Here is a 20,265-nt window from a genome sequence, read left to right on the forward strand (position 1 = left end):
CCATGGACAGAATACATCCCCCCAACCCCTTAAAAAAATCACCTAAAAATAAACCCTAAATCCTCAGCAGTGGGGTTGTGACCTCCCTGGAAGTTTTGGCTTTGTCTCAGCTCAGGATGATTTTTTTTTTGGCAGGACAGAGAAACCCGTTTTCTGACCACCTCCCAACAGCCCAGCCCTGGGGCTATGTCTACACTGGGAAGGTTTGGTGACGAAAGTGCTTGCGCCAGGCAGAAGTTGCTAAAAGTGAAAACTTGTCAAACCTGTTTTTTTCTGCCACCCACTGTGGACATTTCATGGCCACTTTGTTGGCTCCCTGTTCACAGAAAGAGCAAAGCAATGTGGGGAAGCATCCCACAGCGCCTGGCCTCCCTTTCAGTGGTGAAGCACTGTGGGACTGCACAAGACAGTGCTAGGGGTGCCAGGTGTCCGGTATTGAACTGGACAGTCCAGTATTTTTGCCTCCTTTCTGGTAAAAAAATTCAGAAAATACTGGACACCTAAAATGTCCGGTACTTTCTGATTCTTTTCTTTTCTAGCCAGGAGGCAAAAATCCCGGGCTGTCTGGCTCAATACGGAGGCAGCCTGGAAACCCTAGTGCTTACCGGGGAGCTGTCCGGCTCAGTGCAGAGAGGCAAGATGGCAGCTTGTTAGGGCCAAATAGCGTCATAATGTGGTTTTTAAAAGGGGCCATGGTGTTTTGGGGTGGTTTTTTTTTTTTGCTCTAACTTTTTCCTGGAATGTTTTTTGTTGGTCAGTATTTTTTCTGAAACCATCTGGCAACCCTCTGTAGCGCTAGGCATTTTGGGAACGTGAAAAACTTCCTGCCAGCCACCTCTGCTTTCCAGCTCTCTCTGGGCTTCCAGCTTACTTTTGTGTCCCTTGAATGAAGTCTGTGCTGCAAACTCCGGCAGCTGCTGTGAGAAATCACAGGTCCCACAACTCCTCTCCCATGTTGTGTTCAGTGCGCTTAGGACAGCGCACATTGCAACAGAGCTACTTATGCAATTAATCGCAGAGGACAAAAACTTGGACGCAGGCGATAATGTGAGTGACAGGAACAGCTCCAAATGGGTACTGCATTGGGCAGTCACAGAGCATCGGTGCACAGTAGAGTGGATACAGGACTTTCAGAAGAGTGAAGCAACCTTCCTGGAGCCGTGTGCTGAGCTGGCCCCTGAAATGCAGTGCAAGGACACCAGAATGAGAGTTACTCCTCCTGAGAGAGGCATTCCTATGAAATCTACAGGAGACTGCAGGCTTCCAAGAGGGCCAGAGTGAGTGGTGTGGGTTGTGTCACACAAAATACATTCGTGGAAACTTGCATCACATTTGTCTTTCTTGATGGCTTCCAATCAGGATGCTTGGGGGGACAAGGATAGTAAAGAATCATTGGAAAACTTCACAGTTGTGTGAATGGCCAGCTATTAAAAATCACAGCTGCTTTCACTGGCAGTGGAGTGTGCTGGGGGAAAAAAATTACCTGTTTGTGAAAATGAGTGTGTGGGTGTAGAGGGAGGGTTTCTGGATAAAATAATTTTGCACGTGCAGCCATGGAGGCTGATGTATGAGTGGGGAGAAATGGTTTTTATGAAAACAATTCTTCATGTGTTGACAATGAAGCCTTTGGTTGTTTGCTCTGCATCTTGATAAGACACTTCAGCATCTCACTTTGGCCTTCATGAGCTTATAGCAGGGGCGGACAATAATTTTTGAGGGGGGCCACTCCAAGATTTCGGAAAGGGAGCAAGGGCCAAAATTATTGGATATTAATGGAGGAGATGTAGGGTCTGGGATGGAGGTTGGATGCAGAAGGGAGTTTGGGGTAAGGGACTGGGGTAAAGGAGGGAGTTTGGACGAAGGAGGCGGTTGTGAGCTAGGGCAAGGGACTGGAGTGCAGGGGTTTGGGATGTGACCTAGGGTAGAAGAGGATTGTGATCTGGGGTAGGAGATTGGGGTGCCAGATGTGGGAGGGCACATGGGTATGAGGGGGGCAGAGAGTTTGGGTATGTTGAGTGTAGGGAGAGGGGCAGAGGATTGGGAGGGCAGAGAGGGTCTGGGGTGCCAGAGGCAGGCTGTGGCCAGGAGACTTACCAGCCAAGAGCCAAACCAACCTGCATGTCTGCCGAGCAAAGGCTTGCAGAGCTTAAAAATGTTTCCCAGCCAGTCAGCCTGCCTGCTTCCCTGGCCATGTGCGTCAATGAATAAATGAGCGGAGGAGAAGGGGTGTGGTTCTTCTTGGCTGCTTGTTATTCAAACATGCAGCTCCCATTAGCTGGTTTCTGGCCAATGGGATTGTACTGAGGGTGGGGTGGCTCCTGAAATTTCTCCCGCTCCCCTCCAGTTTTGAAACAGAAAGGAAGTCCAACAGCCACGTTTCTGCATGGCACATGGGGCAGCAGGGAAAGCAGGTGTGCTTGCCTAGGGCTTCCCGCTGACTCAGTGGACCAGATCCAGGGGCTTGGTGGGCCGGATGCAACCTGTGGGCCGTATTTTGCCCAGGCCTGATTTATAGCACATGCTCAGTGGTTTGTGTTCTCATTTCCATCTCTGTAGCTCTTCTTTGCTCCTTTCCTCTGTTTAAGCGTTGAGTGATGCCACACATCCTCACCTAGATCCTCCCTTGTCCTCTGAGGTTTTTCCTTAGTTGACAGAGTCTGTCTGCTGGTGAATGTGCCTGACTTCTTCAGATCTGGCCTGGAAAAGTAACTATTAACAATGGAGTGACTGGACTTTTCACAAGAAGGATTGTAACACTTCACTAGCATGCACATCTCTGAACAAAACTTGTCACTTTTCTTGTTATCTTTGTTTGCCTCTAGGGTCTCCACTCTCATCATGGTGAGTTTTTAAGGTGGGAGTAAAGGGGCAGTGGGGGAAGGAGGGTAGGACATGGGCCCCCAAGGAAATACAGTCCATACTTATGAAGAAGGTGTACATGGAAACAATTTATAACAATCCTACACTTGTCCACTCTGGCTGACCTATTCCTGCTGAAGGTGAAGAGGCAAACCCAGGATCAGTTTCTGCATCCAGACTCTGTGCTGCCAGAACCAAGGGAGCAGAGTACGAGGAATGGTTTGGGAATATGTTGAACCACGGTGGTGGGTCCTGCCATGGGACCTCCATGAGAAAAATTAGTAAGTGCCACAGACAAAGCTTCGACACCCTCTCCCAGTAAGATTCTATTGAAATCTCAGGCTGGGTCTACATTACACGCTTCTTGCGCAAGAACAGTTGTTCTTGCGCAAAAACTTGCTGGCTGTCTACACTGCACACGCAGTCTTGCGCAAGTACATTTACAGTATAGCATTAGAAAACAGGGCTTCTTCCAGAAGAGTTATTCCTCTCCCCATGAGGAATAAGCCCTCTTGCACAAGAGCTCTTTCACAAGAGGGCAGTGTAGACAGGCAACATGAATTTCTTGCACAAGAAGCCCCTATGGTTAAAATGGCCATCGGAGCTTTCTTGCGCAAGAGAGCATCCACACTGCCATGGATGCTCTTGTGCAAACGCACATCTCTTGCGCAAAAGCACATGGCAGTGTGGACGCTCTCTTGTGGAAGATTTTTTGCACAAGAACTCTTCTGCAAAACTGTTCTTGCACAAAAAGCCTGCACTGTAGATGTAGCCTCCGTGTTTGGAGAGAACAGAGACCCCGGCAGGGCATAGCCAGCTCACAGAAATACAGGCTCCAATTACCCTGCACTGCTTCCCTCCCCTCCCCCCCAGGCTGCAAGAGCAACTTCCTGCACCCGCACCCCCACCCCACTGCAAGAGACAGCAACTTACTGCTCTCCCCTGCTGTGCCCCCAGCTGCACCAGAGCAACTTAGCACTCCGCACGACTACCACTCGCCCCGCCCCCTCACACCTGAACAACTTACTGCCCTACATGGCCACTGCCCCACCCCGTGCCTGCCCAGCAACTTACCTTGAGTCTCTTGCCTTGCTTCCTGCTCCACGTACAGTTGCTGAGAGTCCTCACAAACCGAGAACAAATCCTCGCTGCCTGGCGCACTGGTTGTCTCCAGACTGAGCCTCACCCCCTCGTCCGCTTCCCTCTCTTCATGAAGAACTTCTGTCTCCGGGCTCACTTCGGTTTCCGACTCAGTGCTGTGGGAAATATCCACATTCTCCTTGTGTGAGGATGTGGGGTCTCCACCCAGGGTTGCGTCCAGTTCTTTAAGGAAAAAAAAAGGCACGTGGTGGGTGAAGCACCAGACCAGCCTTTGCCTTCTGGTATACCTGCCAGAGTCCATTTATCTTGGCTCTGCGCTGCAGGGTGTCTCGCTCACCCAGGGCTTGAGAAATGTGTCTGTACACGTCCCACGTCCTACAGCTCCCTCGCAGCTATGATTGCACTGGTTCTGCACCCCACACTCGGAGAAGCTCTGCCGGGCCCCCAAGCAGGAGAGTGTTTTGAGCAGTCGCCACCTGTTTCCCTGAGAAGACGCCACAAGGAGCCAAACAGCAGGCGTTGCAATATGAACGCTCTCCGGGTTTTGTCACCAACAAAACTCACCAGTGTAGACAAGGCCTTAGTTACGTCAGAAGCAGCAGCAAGGACTGAACCCAAGATCTCCAAGCAGGTGCTTCTGCTGCCTGAGCAATAAAACCCAACTGAGTCAGCTGAGGCTGGAACAGGTTTGTCAACTTGTCCGTGGTCCAGGCCTCACTAGCAGACGACAGACCATCACACCGAGAGGGGGCAAGTTGCACCTGAAAGGGGGTGGAGCAGGGATGTGGCCAATGTGCCTTTCATTATGGCTGGGCTCTGCTTGCCTCAAGCCCCATAGGGCCACAGAGAGCCAGCAGGCCCCACAGTGTGGGTGGGAAAAGCACAAAGATACCTTAAATCCACAGGCACAGGAAGCAGGAGACAGAGGTCAAGAGGTTTAAGGCACCAGAGTGTTTTCACCTCTCGTACATGGAACAGCTCCTCACCCTCCCTCCCCCCGCTGCCAGTGGCTCAGCAGAGTCAGACCACTGCAGAAAAAGGGATTTTATTACATTAAAATATCCAAACTGAACTTGGCGAGCAAACGTACATGCCACGGGCGATCAGGTGCCTAGGGACGTAACCAAGCCCTTCAGAGCAAGCCCCATGGCAGCTGGCATGAACCAGATCATCCCACTGGGACCACTCAGTGTGCGCCCAGTGCTGGGACCTGTCACTCCATGCAAAGAAGAGGCCTGTCAGCACTTTGTGGCATCCAGGAGGGCACTGGAGGATGCCTCTAGCCCTACCCCACGAACACCTGCTTCTGCCAAGAAAGGCCCGCTCCTGGCATTTCCTGCGATCTCTTCTAGGCAGCCCAGGTCATGGGGATTCAGGGGAGCGGCGAATCAGCCAGCAGGAACAGGTCTCTCTCTCTGGGGCAGGCCCACCCCCACATGCAGCACTGTAGTTCCTTCAAACATCCTGGGCCCAGTCCAGTCCACGGCGTCCGGGCAGAGGCCACAAGCTTCTTGGCAGTGAAGGGGTCAGGAGAGGACACTGTAGAGTGTGATGTCCCCCTCTATTCGCAGCTCTGTGACCAGGTCCCAGGCGAGCCAAGGCACGTCATACTGGCCTAGAGGGATCCCGTTGAGTGCCAGTTTGAAGCTCCCCTCCGCACAGACAAGCAGCAGCTAGAAGAGGAGGGGAGAGATTTGGCAGAGAACGAGATGGGAGCTGTGGGCCAGATCCCGAGCTGGTGTGAATGAGCACCGCTCCCTCAGAGTCAATGGGAACAAGAGCATGCCAGCTGAGGACGTGAGCCTGTATTTCTGTAGCAATTACAACCCTCCCCGCCACAGCTGGCTTGCTGAGATGCAGTGGCCTCTGCACCCCCCCTCTCCACATAGCTCTGCAGACAAGCATCAAGGAACTAGAACACGGTAGAAGGGGGAATTCTGATGAAGGGATTCCACTTTGGAGGAAGGGTGAAGGACTGACGCAGCCTAGTGGTTGTGGAGAACTGAGGGGGGTTTCCACCTGAAGCTTTGGGCTCCAGGTTCAACCCATCCTGCTTGACAGGGGCAGAGAGCCTGGGGAGGGGCTTTCAATCCTACTGGCGAGCCTACAAGGGCTGTGGCAGCTACCCTAGAACAGGTGATGTGCAGAAGCCCTGTACTCTGAGCAGTAACAGCCCCCTGCTCTGTGCCTCCTCGCAAGACAGAGGCAAAACAGGGGTGCTGCTATCTCCAGTGGCTGGCCCCAGGGCCGGCCTACAACATTTTGGCACCCGAGGCGGGAAGCTCAAATGATTCCCCCTCGCTTGGGCCAAAATTTTGAAAGGTCTCAATTCTGCCTTCTTCCTGTTCTACTCCTCTCATGGCACTCCACCATCTCTGTGCGTCTAGAGCAGAGAGAATACATACATACATACCAGCAGCAGACACAATTTTCTACAGTCTGGGTCCTAGTGGCACCTCCCCCCAACTCTGGCACCGGAGGCAGCTGCCTCAGTTTGCCTCATGGTAAGGCCAGCCCTGGCAGGACCCCCAGGCACTATTATAGCCCTGTCAAGCTATAGCCACAGCACCCCCAGTGGCAGCAGGCAGTACTACGCCCTGTGCTGCTTCATTGCTAGGCACATATAGGGATGTGATTAGCTGAACGGAGCCCCATTTGCTGTCCTCATGAGACAGAGACCCTGCTCCTTCTGGGCCAATAGAACATTACCTCAAAGAAGCGCTGGGGATGGAAGGGGAAGTAGGTCGTCACTTTCCCTGAATGGCCTGCGGCCTCATCCGGGTAGGAGCTCCACACCAGGGCTCTGGATCTGAAGCAGGTGCTGAGTCGTAAGAGGATGTGGGATGGGTCTTCCCTCAGGCTGAGGGTGAACCTGCAGAGTAGATTTAGCTCAAACATGGGGGGGGGAGGGGGAAGGAAAGAGATTGCCTGCACAGGTGTGTCACAGCTGCCCCTTGCTGGGGAGAGCATGTATTTATGGCACATGGGGCAGGACCACCTTTCTGTAAGAGCTGCAGCCAGTTGAAGACCTTTGTTCTGGAGGCCACTCAGCAGGATGGGCCCTATGCGTTTCCCGTGGGCTCCCAGGGAGATCCCTGGGTGGCGGTCTCAACACAAGCCAGGGGGCTGACAGGCTGTTCAGAAAGCTCCCTGATGAGCCATGCCTAGTGCAGCATACTGGGGGCTAGATGCTGGTCAAGGGGGAGTGAGGTTTGGACAGATACTTACCCCTCAGGCTCTGGGCACACCAGTGCTCTGACTGTAATGGTGTCTCTGGCGGCAAGGCCATGTGGGAGCGGGTGGGAGTACGGCACAGCCTGTGGAAGGCAAAACACAGCGCCAGTATTAGCCTTTCAGCCACAGCCAGGAAAAGGGTACAAGCCACAGTGAGACCCTATGTAAGAAACCCAGGGTAGAGAGGTCTGGAGATGGCTTTGTAGAGACCAAACCCATAGAAGGGTGGGATGTGTGGGTTTGTCACTGGAACCAGACCATGGAATCAGGCCTGAGATCCAAATTATCTCTGGGCCCCACAATACAACACTCCCTGGTGAAAGCTCAGCAGTACTGGCGTCCATTGGAGAACTCTTCTCCCCGCCCCTGGGGCCGGTCGGTATGGCCTCCTTATAGGGTTGCCAGGTGTCTGGTATTTACCCGGACACCTGAGCTGTCCAGTATTTTCTGAATTTTTCCCCGGCCAGGAGGCGAAAATGCCGGGCACCTGGCAACCCTACAAATACTCAGCCCCCGGCCTCCCGCCTGGCCCCCAACACCCCCAGACCTCCTGCATACCTGGTTCCCCAAGGCTGCCCGTGCAAAATGGCCACTGGCCAAAAGGCCTAGGGGAAGCAATGTTTTCCCTGGGTCTTAGTGCTCAATTTCTCCCCTGTTCCTATCCCTGCACTAACTCTTAAAGGGGACATGCTGTTTTAATGCTGGTTTTTTTTGCTCAACAACTTTGGTCTCCCCCTTTCAACAGAATTTTTTCCAGGTTTTTCTTTGGGGGGGGAGGGGTTGGTATTTTTGTTTCAACCATCTGGCAACCCTACCTCCTTATCTGTCCCCACATAACTTTGGCTAGTAGCTGCAGCTCACCCTCAAACTGCAATCCCACCCCCACCCCATCTGATCAAACCCAGCTGCCTCACAGGTGTAGGAGCCTGCCCGTTAGAGGTCACAGACGCAGGCTTTACTCACCAGCTTTGAGCTGTTTAGCTGCATTGGCTGAGGGGGGAGAGAGGAGAAAAAGAATTAGCACTACAGAGCTGCAGTTGCATGCGGATGTGCCCGTTGCATGTGCCAGTGCGCACCCTCCTTCACTAGCCATGTACACGGCAGGGGGTGAAGAGACCAACACTCACACGCCCACCCCTCCCACACGCCTCAGGAATGGTCTCTAGCTCAGAGCTGCCTGCCTGGGGCTCCCCAGACAATCCCAAGTCAGACAGGCTGTTGTTGCATTGCAGCAGCGATGCATTACAGCTGAAGCCATTGGGTCAGACTGGAGGCTCTGGTGGCAGCTGCATTCAGGGAGAGACATCAGGCCTGGCACAGATCCCTGGATGGGTTGCTGCAGGACCCAGGACGGTATGTCATTCTTCTGTTCTTAGACAATCTCCCTCCCCCGGACCAGTCAGCTATGAGATGCAGAGACCACAGCTTGGAAGCACTGGGGCAGCACTGGCCTTTTGCCATGTGTTTGTGCAGCACCCAGCATGACAGGGTCCTGGTCTGTGACTCCTGTGTGCCACCACAGTATGGCTAGTGGCAGACACTAGGTCCCCCACTCTAGAACTGGGTTTGCCATGTGTACAAGATGAGCTGGTAGAGGTCTGTAAAAACTGTGGGGGTGGCTGGGACAGCCCATGCTCTGGCTGTTCTGCCCTTCTGCAATGCCCCATGGGGGTCATGGAAGCAGAGATGAGCCCAGCTGTGCTGTGACCAGGGGAGGGCTGGCTGAAGCAACCCAAATTTGGCTTTCCCACTAGGCTGACATGCCAGAGGGTGGACAGTCCCCTGCTGGGCTACCCGCGAGGGTGTGTGTTCAGGGATTTACAGGGGACAGACCCCTAATCTAAAGGCCAACAGTTCCCAGAGGGGCTGGTGATTTGGGGGTGAAGACTTAATATTTCTGGGGCTGCCACTCATGGGGGAGTGTCTACAGCCAGCCTCCCACATTTCCCCAGATATCTCCAGGTGCTTTGGAAAACCTCAGCCAGCTGCCCCTGCATAGGGACCACAGGTGCCTCGTAGGAGGGAGGCTCCAGAGGATGCAGATGATGAAGGAAGTTTTACAAGCCAACACCCTACAGCTCATTAGCGGGACTCACATGGGCAACAGGGTATTCAGTTCGGCTGGCATCAAAGGGCTGTCCAGGCAGGAAAGAGCGAGAGAGAGAAAGCGCGTGCATTAGAAATCAGGGCCCAAATCTCCAGCTGGTGTAAACTGGGGGTTGCTCCACTGGAATCCCTTGGGCCAGCCCCCCAGATTGCATCTAGAGGGTCTCATACCAGACAGCTTATTGGCCGACGTCATGGTGCACACCAGAGCTCCTTGCATCCCTATGTCCGCCCCAGGTCCTTGGGTGGCCTCCTCCCACCCCCCTTTCAGGGACTCCCTGCAACTCCCACCCCCTTTCTTATGCCAAGGCTCTGGGCATCCCCAACTTTCTCCATATTTCTGTGGGCATCCTCATTCCCCCTATCCCAGGGGCGCCTTCTCCCCAACAGGTGTGTGCCCCCCCAATCGGTCTGCCCCATGGAGGGGGTTACATTGCTGGGCAGGAAGGCGATGCTCTTCACTGTGATGTCACCAAACACACTCAAAGTGTCCACTCGGGCCAGGGGCAGGCGGTATCGATACTGGAGGACGTGCTGCCCATTCACGCTCACCTGGAGAGAGGGAGAGGGGAGGAGTTCGGCTCCCTGAACGGGCAAGATCTCAGGGTGCATCTACACAGCAACGCTATTTTGGAATCACAGACGTGATTCCAAAATAACTTTGCAAGCGTCTACACGCAATTCCATTATTTTGAAATAACATGGAAATAATGGGCAGCTTATCCCAGATTCTGTAAACCTCATTCCAAAAGGAATAATGCCTCTTCCGAAACTGCTATTTCAAAATAGCGGTAATGTGGTTTCTCCACTGCTGCTATTTCGAAATAGCTCCTCCTCAGGGCCATTCAAAGTAATTACTCCCCAGTGCTTCCTGGGGGCCCTTGGACAATTGAGATGCTAAAGGAGCACTCAAAGATGATAAAGTCATTGCAGAGAAGCTAAATGATGACAAATCTGAGGAATTGTTCCAAACGGAGGTGTCATTAGAGGAGGTTTTGGAACAAACTGATAAACTTAACAGTAATGCATCACCAGGACCAGATGGCATTCACCCAAGAGTTCTGAAAGAACTCAGATGGGAAATTGCGGCACTATTAACTGTGGTTCGTAACCTAGCCTTTAACTCAGCTTCCCTTGGGACATGTGGTATCCACAGGAACTCCCAGGTGCCCCAACACCCAGAGACAAGCTAGGGCTCCACCCACCATTCCTCACCTGCACCTCCTCCTGCCCAAAGAGGAAGAGCAGCTGGAAGGCCTCTCCCCTCCTGAGGGGCAGCTGGGGGAACTTGGTCTCCTCCAGCCAGTGCCCGTTCTGCAGGGTGTTACAGATGATGTGGGGCCGGGAGCGGAAGCGGGGGTTGAAGTGGATGGCAATGTCCGACCGGGGCATCAGACTGCAGCCACACTGGAAATCCACCTGGAACCTGCAGACGGAGCACAGAGTGGGAGTGAGGGGGCACTACATGGACTCATGGGTTTCCCCTCGGCTCTTGGCAATGACCAGGCTGATCCTGCTGGAGAGCAGGATATGTGCACACGGGGGCTGTGTCTACACTGGGCCACTTATTCCGGAAAATCAGCTGCTTTTCCGGAATAAGCTGCGAGCTGTCTACACTGGCCCTTGAATTTCCGGAAAAGCAACGATGCTTTACTGTACAAAATCAGCCGCTATTCCGGAAAAACTATTCTGCTCCCGCTCGGGCATAAGTCCTTATTCCGGAACACTGTTCCAGAAAAGGGCCAGTGTAGACAGCCCAGTAGTTTTTTCCAGAAAAAAGCCCCGATCGCGAAAATGGCGATCGGGGCTCTTTTCCAGAAAAGCGCGTCTACATTGGCCACAGATGCTTTTTCGGAAAAAGGGCTTTTCCGGAAAAGCAGCCTGCCAATGTAGATGCTCCTTTTCCGGAAAAACTGAAAACGGAATAGTATTCCATTTTAAGCATTTCCGGAAATTCATGCCAGTGTAGACACAGTCCTGGAGCCTGAGCCTCAATTGGGAGGAACTAAGGTAGCTGCATGAGGCACAGACATACAAATGCACCCTGCAAATAGGGCTCCGACAGCTTCTGTCTACCCATTCAGCTCCCTCATGGCAGTAGCTCTTAGGCCTACTCTACGCCTTAGCTCCCTCTTGGAGCTAAAGACAATGAGAGTCAAGAAGTGGGGCACCTTGCCTGGGAAGCCTTTATTAAGCTTCTGTGGAACTGCACCATTCATAGGGAAGGAGAACTCTGGTGCTCGAGAAGGAACCTCCCAGCTATTGCTAGTTTTTCAGATCTAAGATTCCCAAAGTTAATTTACAGAAAAGACTTCATCTTGTAGGCCAGCCCAGCATTTAAAACAAACTTAGATCAACCTGGTGACTTCACTCAAGGCTGAGACAAGCAAAGGTGCAAGTAAGTGGGTGCACAGCTCCGGTAAGAACTGGCTGAGCTGCGACAAAAGCCAGTAGGAAGCTATTGAAAGAGCTGGCAGGGACCCAGGTTGTGATGGGACAGTACCTATAAGAAACGTTAAGTCACTGTCACAACTGGTGACAAGTGTCACACCCTGACCTAGCCCCTGGGGTAGAGATGGCTAGGGCAAGAGAAGAACCCTTCCATTGCCCTGTGACGAGGGGGAGAATTAGCAGTGTAACGGTTCCCCTCCCCATGCATTATGAAGTTTGGCTTATAAATATACGTAACTCATAGATGCATTAAACAAAATACCGCACGTAACCTGTCAATGTTAACGTTACAGTCTGCTGGATCTATAGAGATCTTATTTTGGTGCATGTGTCATTTGTGTATGTAAAATTAGAAATACAAAGCATGAGACTGTTTATATTTTTAAATGTACTAATGAGAGCCATTACTGGTACTCCCCCAACCTTAACAACTTGGTGAACAACTTAACTTGTAAATAGCTGTGTTTGTCCAAAGGTGAATGCACTAGTAAGACATATGACCACGGTAGTGGGATTTCATTTTGACCCTTTTCAATGGGAAGGGGGGGGGGGGGGGGAGGAAGGTTCCCATCCTGGGGGAAAAGAATATTAAGCAATGGGAAGCAAATTAGCCCTTCGTCTTCGGCTGGCCTGACACACTCCAAAGTGGGATGGAGACCTGGGCTGGCCTTACCATGAGGCGAACTGAGGTGGCCGCCTCAGGTGCCAGACTCTGTGTGTGTGTGTGAGGGGGGGGGCGCCACTAGGACCCAGAGTGTAGAAAATTGTGTCTGCTGCGGATGCCTATGTATTCTCTCTGCTCTAGATGCACAGAGATGGTGGAGTGCCATGAGAGGAGTAGAACAGGAAGAAGGCAGAATTGAGACCTTTCAAAGTTTTGGCCCAAGCGAGGGGGCATAGGGCGTCATTTGAGCTCCCCACCTCATGTGCCAAAATGTTGTGGGCCGGCCCTGGCTGGAGACCCAGGTCAGAGTAAATGATCATCTTTAACTTGAAGACTATGCCTAAAATAATGACAGCTCTTTAGGGGTAAGAATCTGCTTGCCTTAAAGTTTCTTAGTGAAGTAGAACTAGCTTTGTTTTTTCTTTTTGTTTTAATTTGGTAAAATACTTTGTTCTGGCTGTTCTCACTTGCAATTACCTAAATCCTACTGTGTGTACTTAATAAAAACCACTTGTTTCCCTCGCCCCAGGTAACAATTATTTACACTGGGCCTGACGGTAAACAACCAGTGTGCACATCCGTCTTTCTTTGAAAAGGAGGATGAACATCCTCATGAGCTCTCCTTGTGTAAAACTTTTACACAGAGAGACAGATTTATTTGGGGTTTTGATCTGCTTGGGGGGGGGGGGTTGGTTTCCAGAGTGCTGTGCCCTAGAATTGCATCCTCCCAGAGCTGAAGTGGTTCAGCGTCTGCATTATTCTGAGAAGGGCAAAAACCCCAACTCAGTGCCTTGTCTAGGAGAGACAGAGGATCTGGCTCAGCAGGATAGGATGGTGAGGAACCCCAGAGAGCAAGAAGGTGGGTGTCACTGGAATGATCAGCACACCGGGGAACAATCCCAAGGGGTCTTCTGTGACTGCACCCCATCACAAGCAGCATTGATGAAAAGACCCTCTGCTGTTGCTGTGGGAAGCATCTATGCTATGGCAGCTGCAGCATCATAGCTGTGTCACGAGAGCACAGACATGCGGTTAGTTTACAGGCAAGAGAAACTATGCCCTTACCTGTGCAAAGCACCCAACCATCTCCAACATGTTAATTAAGGACCAGAGGAGTGGAAAAACCAAAATGAAGGTCTATACCAGACAGGCATAGCCAGCTGCTGATCCAAAAACTTGACAGTTCCAAAACTCAAATTTCTGAAACCTCAAGCAGCACCCCTTATTACATATACGCACCCCAACTCCAAGCGTAGATTTGTTTGCCTTCTGAATGAGATCTGCATCTCTGGGTATGTCTATGCTATAGGATAAGGTCAAATTAAGATAGAATCTTTGGCTATGTTAAATTACGTAGCTGAAATTGAAGTACCTTAACTTGACTTTTGGCACTGTCCACACAGCAGGAAGTCGAAAGGAGAATGCTCTCCCTTTGACTTCCCTTATTCGTCGTGGAAGCGGGACTACTGGCATCAACTGGAGTGCCCCTCTCAGTTCAAATTAGCACATCTTCACTAGACCTGCTAATTTGAACTCTGGAAGATCAACAGCAGCAGCTTCACTCTTCTCTGTAGAGTAGACATATCCTCAGTGAACAATCTCTCTTGTTCCTCTATTTCCTATCCTAGGATATACCCCGAAAGAGGAGCACTTAAGAGTTTTAGCAATCAAAGAATATATTGACCATGCCTACCAGCTTTAGACAAGGGGCTCTGTTTCCTTTGTAAATAAATGTTGCACAAGGGGGGGAAGGGGAGAAACCATTGAACAGAAATCACCTAACCAGGGTATAAGTGTAGAATATTAATAGAAATTGCTTAAGAGGGGAGGATCTAATTGATAATTGAATAACAAAATGCAAATCAAGAAATGAATCAAACCCCACAACTAAAAAGAAAAGCATCAAAGACATTGGATCCTATCAATTGGGTGTGGGCTGAAACAGCAATGAAACTGAGACCGCTGAAAGCCAAGAGCTACTTGGCAAGTGACCAATAGAAATCAGAGGACTACCCCCTCCAGTAAGCCCTGAAATCAGAGGATATAAAATTGAAGTCAAGGTAGGACCACAGAGTTTTGATCAAGCCCCATGTGGGAAAGGCACCTCCCAATCCATGGTCACAGGACTAACAAGGGTTGACCGAACCCACAAAGAAGCTGCAGAATCTTCAGTGCAACCAATACTCAGAGGGTTAGCAGAAAAAGGAGCAGAGAGATTTTCCTTCCAGGATTGTATTTCTCCTGTTCATAGCACTAACACCTGTAGGTTATCTATCTGAGCCAATACACTTTAGCAAGACCTCAAGTGAGCATGGTTTAGGGACTGTAAGTACAGGCAGTCCCCGGGTTACGTACAAGATAGGGACTGTAGGTTTGTTCTTAAGTTGAATCTGTATGTAAGTCGGAACTGGCGTCCAGATTCAGCCGCTGCTGAAACTGACCGCCAGTTCCAACTTACATACAGAATCAACTTAAGAACCCCAAGCGTCCCCAAGTCAGCTGCTGCTGAAACTGATCAGCAGCTGATTCCAGGAAGCCCGGGGCAGAGCAACTCTGCCTCGGGCTTCCTGTATTCAGTGCTGGTCAGTTTCAGCAGCAGCTGACTTGGGGACGCCTGGGGCAAAGCGGCTGAATCAGGACGCCTGGGGCAGAGCAGCTGGGGTGCTGCCGGGTTGGTCCAGTAGCGCCCAGAGCGGCGCTGTGGGACCAACCGGCAGCGCCCCAGCTGCTCTGCGACAGGCATCCAGAGAAAAGCCTAGTCAGCTATGCAATTTGGAGCTGCGCCCCCCCCCCCCCCCCCCCCCAGCAGACCAGGAAGACATGGGCGGACCGAGACGCACCGCGGTCCCGCCGCCTGGGTCCTCCGCGGCTTTGCTCCCCGTCTCCCTGGTCTGCTGGAGACCAGCAGACCAGGGAGACGGGGAGCAAAGCCTCTGAGGACGCCAGCAGCGGGACAGCCGTGGGGCGTCTGGGCTGTCCTGCTGCCGGCTTCCCCAAGGCTTTGCAAAGCCACGGGGGGGCTCGGGCAGCGAGGCAGCCCAGGCGTGCCTGGGCTGTTCCGCTGCCAGCTTCCCCGTGGCTTTGCTCTGTGTCTTCCTGGTCTGCAGACCAGGGAGACGCGGAGAAAGCCCCAGAGTACACGGGTGGCAGGACCGCGAGGTCCCGCAGTCCGTGTCCTCCGGGGCGAGCCCCGTTCGTAACTTACGTCGGATCCGCGTAAGTCGGGGACTGCCTGTATTACTATTGGCATGCCCTTCTTCCAAAGACCAACCAAACTGACCTAAGAGATTCACACCAAAAGCAATTGCTTAAGTTTATGCTATTCTAAACCAATTCTTCCTAGCAAGGAAGTGCCTCCTTACTCCTTGGAGAGACACTGGAAGTGAGATAAGCATGCTAGGTACTAAAGAACTGATCAAATAAAGTAAATGCGTTAAGATATCTTGGTGATTTTTGTTGTTCCTTGGCAAATACTGAATCTCAACCATAGTCCAGTCACAAGTACTTGCAAGACAACATTATGTGGTCAGTACATGCCTAGAACACTGGTGGTCTACACATGATTGATTATATGCTGATGTGTTTCTGGGTGAATTACAAAACTGTTGATTGGTTTATAATAACTGAGGGTGCATCTACACTGCACCCTGAGCTCGAAATAAGCTATGCAATTTGGAGCTACGCAAATTGCATAGTTTATTTTGAGTTAATTTCAAAATCACTAAATTATGAAATAAGCTCTGTCTACACTGCCAAATGTCGAAATAACCTGCTATTCCGAAACGTCCCTTAAACCTCGTGGAATGAGGTTTACAGGGGCGTCAGAACAGCAAGCCCGTTATATTTTGAAATAACGGGCTTGTTCAAAAGATGCAGAACAGCTACTTCAGTATACCGGAGGTATCCCAAAATTGCACCGCAGTGTAGACGTACCCTACGTGTTTTAATTTAAGAAATGCTATTCAAGTTAAAAAGTTGATCAGAAAAGAACCTAGCATTGAATTAATAAGCTGATGCTCCCTTGACTAAAAAAAAAAAAAAAAAAAAAAAAGGGTATTCCATTCTCATATTGCTGATAGCATTGGCAAGAATTGAAAGGCAAATCTAGTTTGTTGGATTTCAGCTTTAAAACCTACCTGGTAGCCCAGCAAATGTACAAGAGTAAACTCATTTCATGCTTACATCGCTCAGGTGAAATGGGGCCACACCAGGGCATGTCTCCACAGCAGCATTATTTCGATATAACAGAGTGTATGTCTACCCAGCAAGCCCGTTACTTCGAAATAATTTTGAAATAACAGGCATTTTACTCCTACTTCTGTAACCCTCATTTCACAAGGAGTAAGGGAAAGGGAAGGATGTGTGTTCTTCCTTCGACTTCCTGCAGTGTAGAGAGTGCCGAGGCAATTAACGTAGCTGAAGTTGCATATCTTAATTCGAATTTAGCCTGCAGTGTAGACGTATGCAGAGGGGTTCCACTCATTATGGGAAGAAGAGAATGGCACAGAGTCCTCCGGTTACTGGTCAAGGAGGGACTAGACACTGTAACTCCCTTGGAGTCCGGGGATTGCCTGTCCTTTAGTAGCTTCCAGCTGGAGCTGGAAGACAATTTTTGGCTAGAAAAAAAACAAAAACATTTGGGAGGAGGGGAAAAGGCAGCAAAGGTGGGGAGAAGTGACTAGTCAACTAGCATGTTGACTATCCAATAAGCATTTGCTTATCAGATAGACTAGTCGTTCACATCCCTATTCCTGTCCCAGCCCTGAAAGGGACTGGAAGGATCCTGACACTCCTGGACTAAAGGAAACACTAGTTACAGCTCACCTGAGCTCTGTAAAGCCCCAGGGTTTAACACATTGACTCCCAGCAGCCAGTGAATTGGTGTGTTTTCTGGCTGACTGCAGGAACTGTGAATAAGGGGTTGGAGTAGGACAAGAAGCCCGAGCCCCAGTGACATAGCCTTTTACCTTTCCGCCTCCACAAAGACCATGCCCTGCATCAGAACCATCTTCCCATGGGTCAAGCCACCGAAGATCGTCGTCATATACGGGAGCACCTGAAACAGACGTAGGGTGGAGATGAGGGATCCATATTGGTGCTGGGAATGGGAGAGTCTGGGAGCTCTGGCTGATAACATGGAACTCGGGGTTCATTCCAACTCTGGGAGAAGAAGGGGATAATGGGAACTGACAGCCACGCCAGGTCCCTGGGCAAGGTGGGGGCTGGCTCTGTGCTCAGGGAAGGGGAGGAGCCTCGGGGGAAGGGGGCGGGTCCAATGGCAGGCAGCACTGAGGGCTGCCTGGAGCGTACCGCGTGGCCCTCTGGGCCTAAGAGCCGCCCAGAGTGCGCCGCATGCTGCTATGGCAGGAATTTAAAGGGCTCAGGGCTCTGCTGCTGCCACAGCAGTAGCCACCGGAGCCCCAGGCCCTTTTGAATTGCTGGACCCAGGAGCAACTGCCCTCTTCACTCGCTTCCCTCTCCTGACAGCAGGCCTGAATGGGAGCTAGACTTTGAACGCAGGGCGGGAAGGCTCTCATCTGTGCACAGTCGGGCTGGGGGCCAGGACTCCTCTGCGCCATCCCCGCTTTGGGAGGGGAGGAGAGCAGCTAGGACAGGGCTGCTATCAATGCAGATCTCCTGGGTTCCATGCCCAGCAGTGGGAGGGAAACAGGGTGTAGCGATGGGTTCAAACAGGAGCAGATTAGCTGGGGCAACCGGGAGTTAAGACACCAAGTTCCATCTCTGCTGGTGATTCACTGTTCGACCTTGCAAAAGAACCCTCCCTTCCTCCCTCTTTCTGTGCCTCAGTTTCCCAGGGCATCAGACACCAGTTATTGCTTTAGCTTAGTGACTAGCATCAGTGTTGTGATCGGAAATTCCTGGGCTAAGTAAATGGGAAAAAATTATGTTCCAAACCAAAGCCCTGCGGGGGAGGAGGGAGGGAGATGATCACACAAACAAGGGTATTATAATATTACAGACCCCATCTCTTCTCACCATTGGAGACTGGATAGCTGACCAGAGATGAATTAGAAGCCAGAATATTTTACCTGAACCCCACTGAGCTCTGGGGAGGGCTGGGGGTACAATAGATTCAGGAGCTAAATAACCTGCCCCTTTCTGTAAGGCAGATGCCTGGATTTAGCAGAGTCCAAAATGAAACCACAACCCAAACTTCCTGAGCGAGGAACTGGCTTGATTTAAAGAAACCAGCAACTGTCTCAGCTGAAATTTCTGCACTTTACAGAACCATGATCCGCCTGGCAAGGATCAGGAGAAAAGTCTGTGCAGAGAACAACCAGATGGCTGAAAAGTTTTGCAACATCCTGATAAGCACCCCTCCCCCAGCCCTAAACAAACAAACAGACAGACACAGCTGCAGAGAGGAGCTTAAAACAAGATTCCAGCTAAACTAGTCACACACACAGTGCTTGGGGATTAACCCTTGAAAAGTCAGGTTCCCCCTGGATTTAAGATCAGGTCAGACAGTCCCTGCTGCAACAGCCACACAAGGAGCCAGCTTCCCAGGAAGTGAGGTCAGCTGTCAGATATTTGACAGCACCCAGTTTGAGATCTGTTGGAAAAATCCCCCCCAGAGGCATGCTCTAAAGCACCCACCCTATGGGCCATCCAAGCCTTGCTGGGGAGGGGGGGGGGGGGCTCCAGTGAGGCACCTGAAAGTTTGAGACATTCAGAGATTCCTTGTTTCTTTTGGGGAAACAAACCACAGCCTGGCCCCTGAGGGAAAGAGAGCAGTGAGTGAAATTAGCTTGGGAGCTCTGTGGGGCAGGGGCTGCCCTTTTACTCTACTTGTACAGAGTCTATCACACTGGAGTCCTGATCCAAGGGGAAGACTTCTACCTGTTGCCACACTACAAGCCATGGGCGTGCAAGAGCCATAGTCTGCTCTGGGCTGCACTCCTGTAAACTCTTTTGGGTTCGACACCTGGAGTCACACCCACCCTCCTACCTCAGCATGATTCAGCTGTAGGAACCCAGGACACTGGGCAAGGCCAGAAGTAGGAGCCAACTGCTCTTTGATTTCCTTGCACACTGGCTGCCCCCGGGCACGTGTCATAGTGATTACTCACCGGGTGGAAGACTGGGGGCTGGAGGATGAAATCTACCAGAGAAGTGGGGCCCATGGTTTGAAAATCCTCAAAGCCAGCAAGCTCTCTTCAGTTTCCAGCAGGGAACTTTGCGCTTAGAGCAGTCACATGATGCAATCACACTGGGTGGAGAGAAAACTTTTAAGAGAAATCCACACCAGCCTCCCTTCGGAGCAGCCTTTGGCTCTTTCATCGTCCATGCAGGGTCCTAGTGCCTGCCCTAATTTAGAGGGAAATGCTGACCCAGCTCTTCAGCTGGCGGTGATTGGCTTGCAGCCTTCGGCCCCAGCTGAGGGTCTGGCCCCATTGAGTGTTTGGGAATCAGGATGCTGACTCGTAGGTAGCGTCACCACAACTGAATTTAAAATCTCACAAGTCAGCAATATTGTCCCTGCCAGGAGTTCATGAATCAGCCCCTCCAAGATGTCATGGGATTGGCTCAAATCCATGAGATTTCAAAAAGACTGTAATACATGCTGCTGGGCTTGTTTATCTTACTTGTGTTTGTAAGCCTTTAGAGATCAAGCTTTTCTTTTGGCATTTGCAATGTTTTAGAAAGGGGGAGGACAGATTTCCCCTTCAGGGAATTCAGCTGACACTAGAAAACCTCACTTTACCTGGGATTTCAGGTGGGACTTGAACCCTGGTTCCAGCCAGTCAAGGCTCCCCAGCCCTCAAGGAAGCGTTGCTGATTTTGAGTGGGGCTGGCTGGCTTTGTGTGAGCTGATGTAGGGCATCTGG

General features: G+C 51.3%; 1 protein-coding gene across 2 annotated transcripts; it reads right to left on the reverse strand.

Annotated features, from left to right (window-relative positions):
- Positions 1–4,989: 4,989 nt before the first annotated feature.
- On the reverse strand, positions 4,990–19,846 carry LGALS12 (galectin 12). Of its 2 annotated transcripts, XM_075939125.1 has the most exons (9): positions 19,507–19,840; positions 17,383–17,471; positions 10,516–10,726; positions 9,733–9,852; positions 9,291–9,329; positions 8,158–8,184; positions 7,189–7,277; positions 6,670–6,832; positions 4,990–5,633 (listed from the first exon to the last, which is right to left on the reverse strand). In XM_075939125.1, the coding sequence occupies exons 1-9, from the start codon at positions 19,558–19,560 to the stop codon at positions 5,487–5,489; spliced, it is 939 nt and encodes a 312-aa protein (XP_075795240.1). In that variant the 5' UTR covers positions 19,561–19,840; the 3' UTR covers positions 4,990–5,486. The 2 variants fall into 2 exon arrangements, with proteins under 2 accessions (XP_075795240.1, XP_075795241.1); XM_075939126.1 differs by lacking the exon at positions 9,733–9,852 and having other exon boundaries at positions 19,507–19,846.
- Between the last annotated feature and the right edge of the window lie 419 nt (positions 19,847–20,265).

This window comes from Pelodiscus sinensis, chromosome 11 (assembly GCF_049634645.1).
Source record: "Pelodiscus sinensis isolate JC-2024 chromosome 11, ASM4963464v1, whole genome shotgun sequence".
NCBI classification, from domain to species: domain Eukaryota; kingdom Metazoa; phylum Chordata; order Testudines; family Trionychidae; genus Pelodiscus; species Pelodiscus sinensis.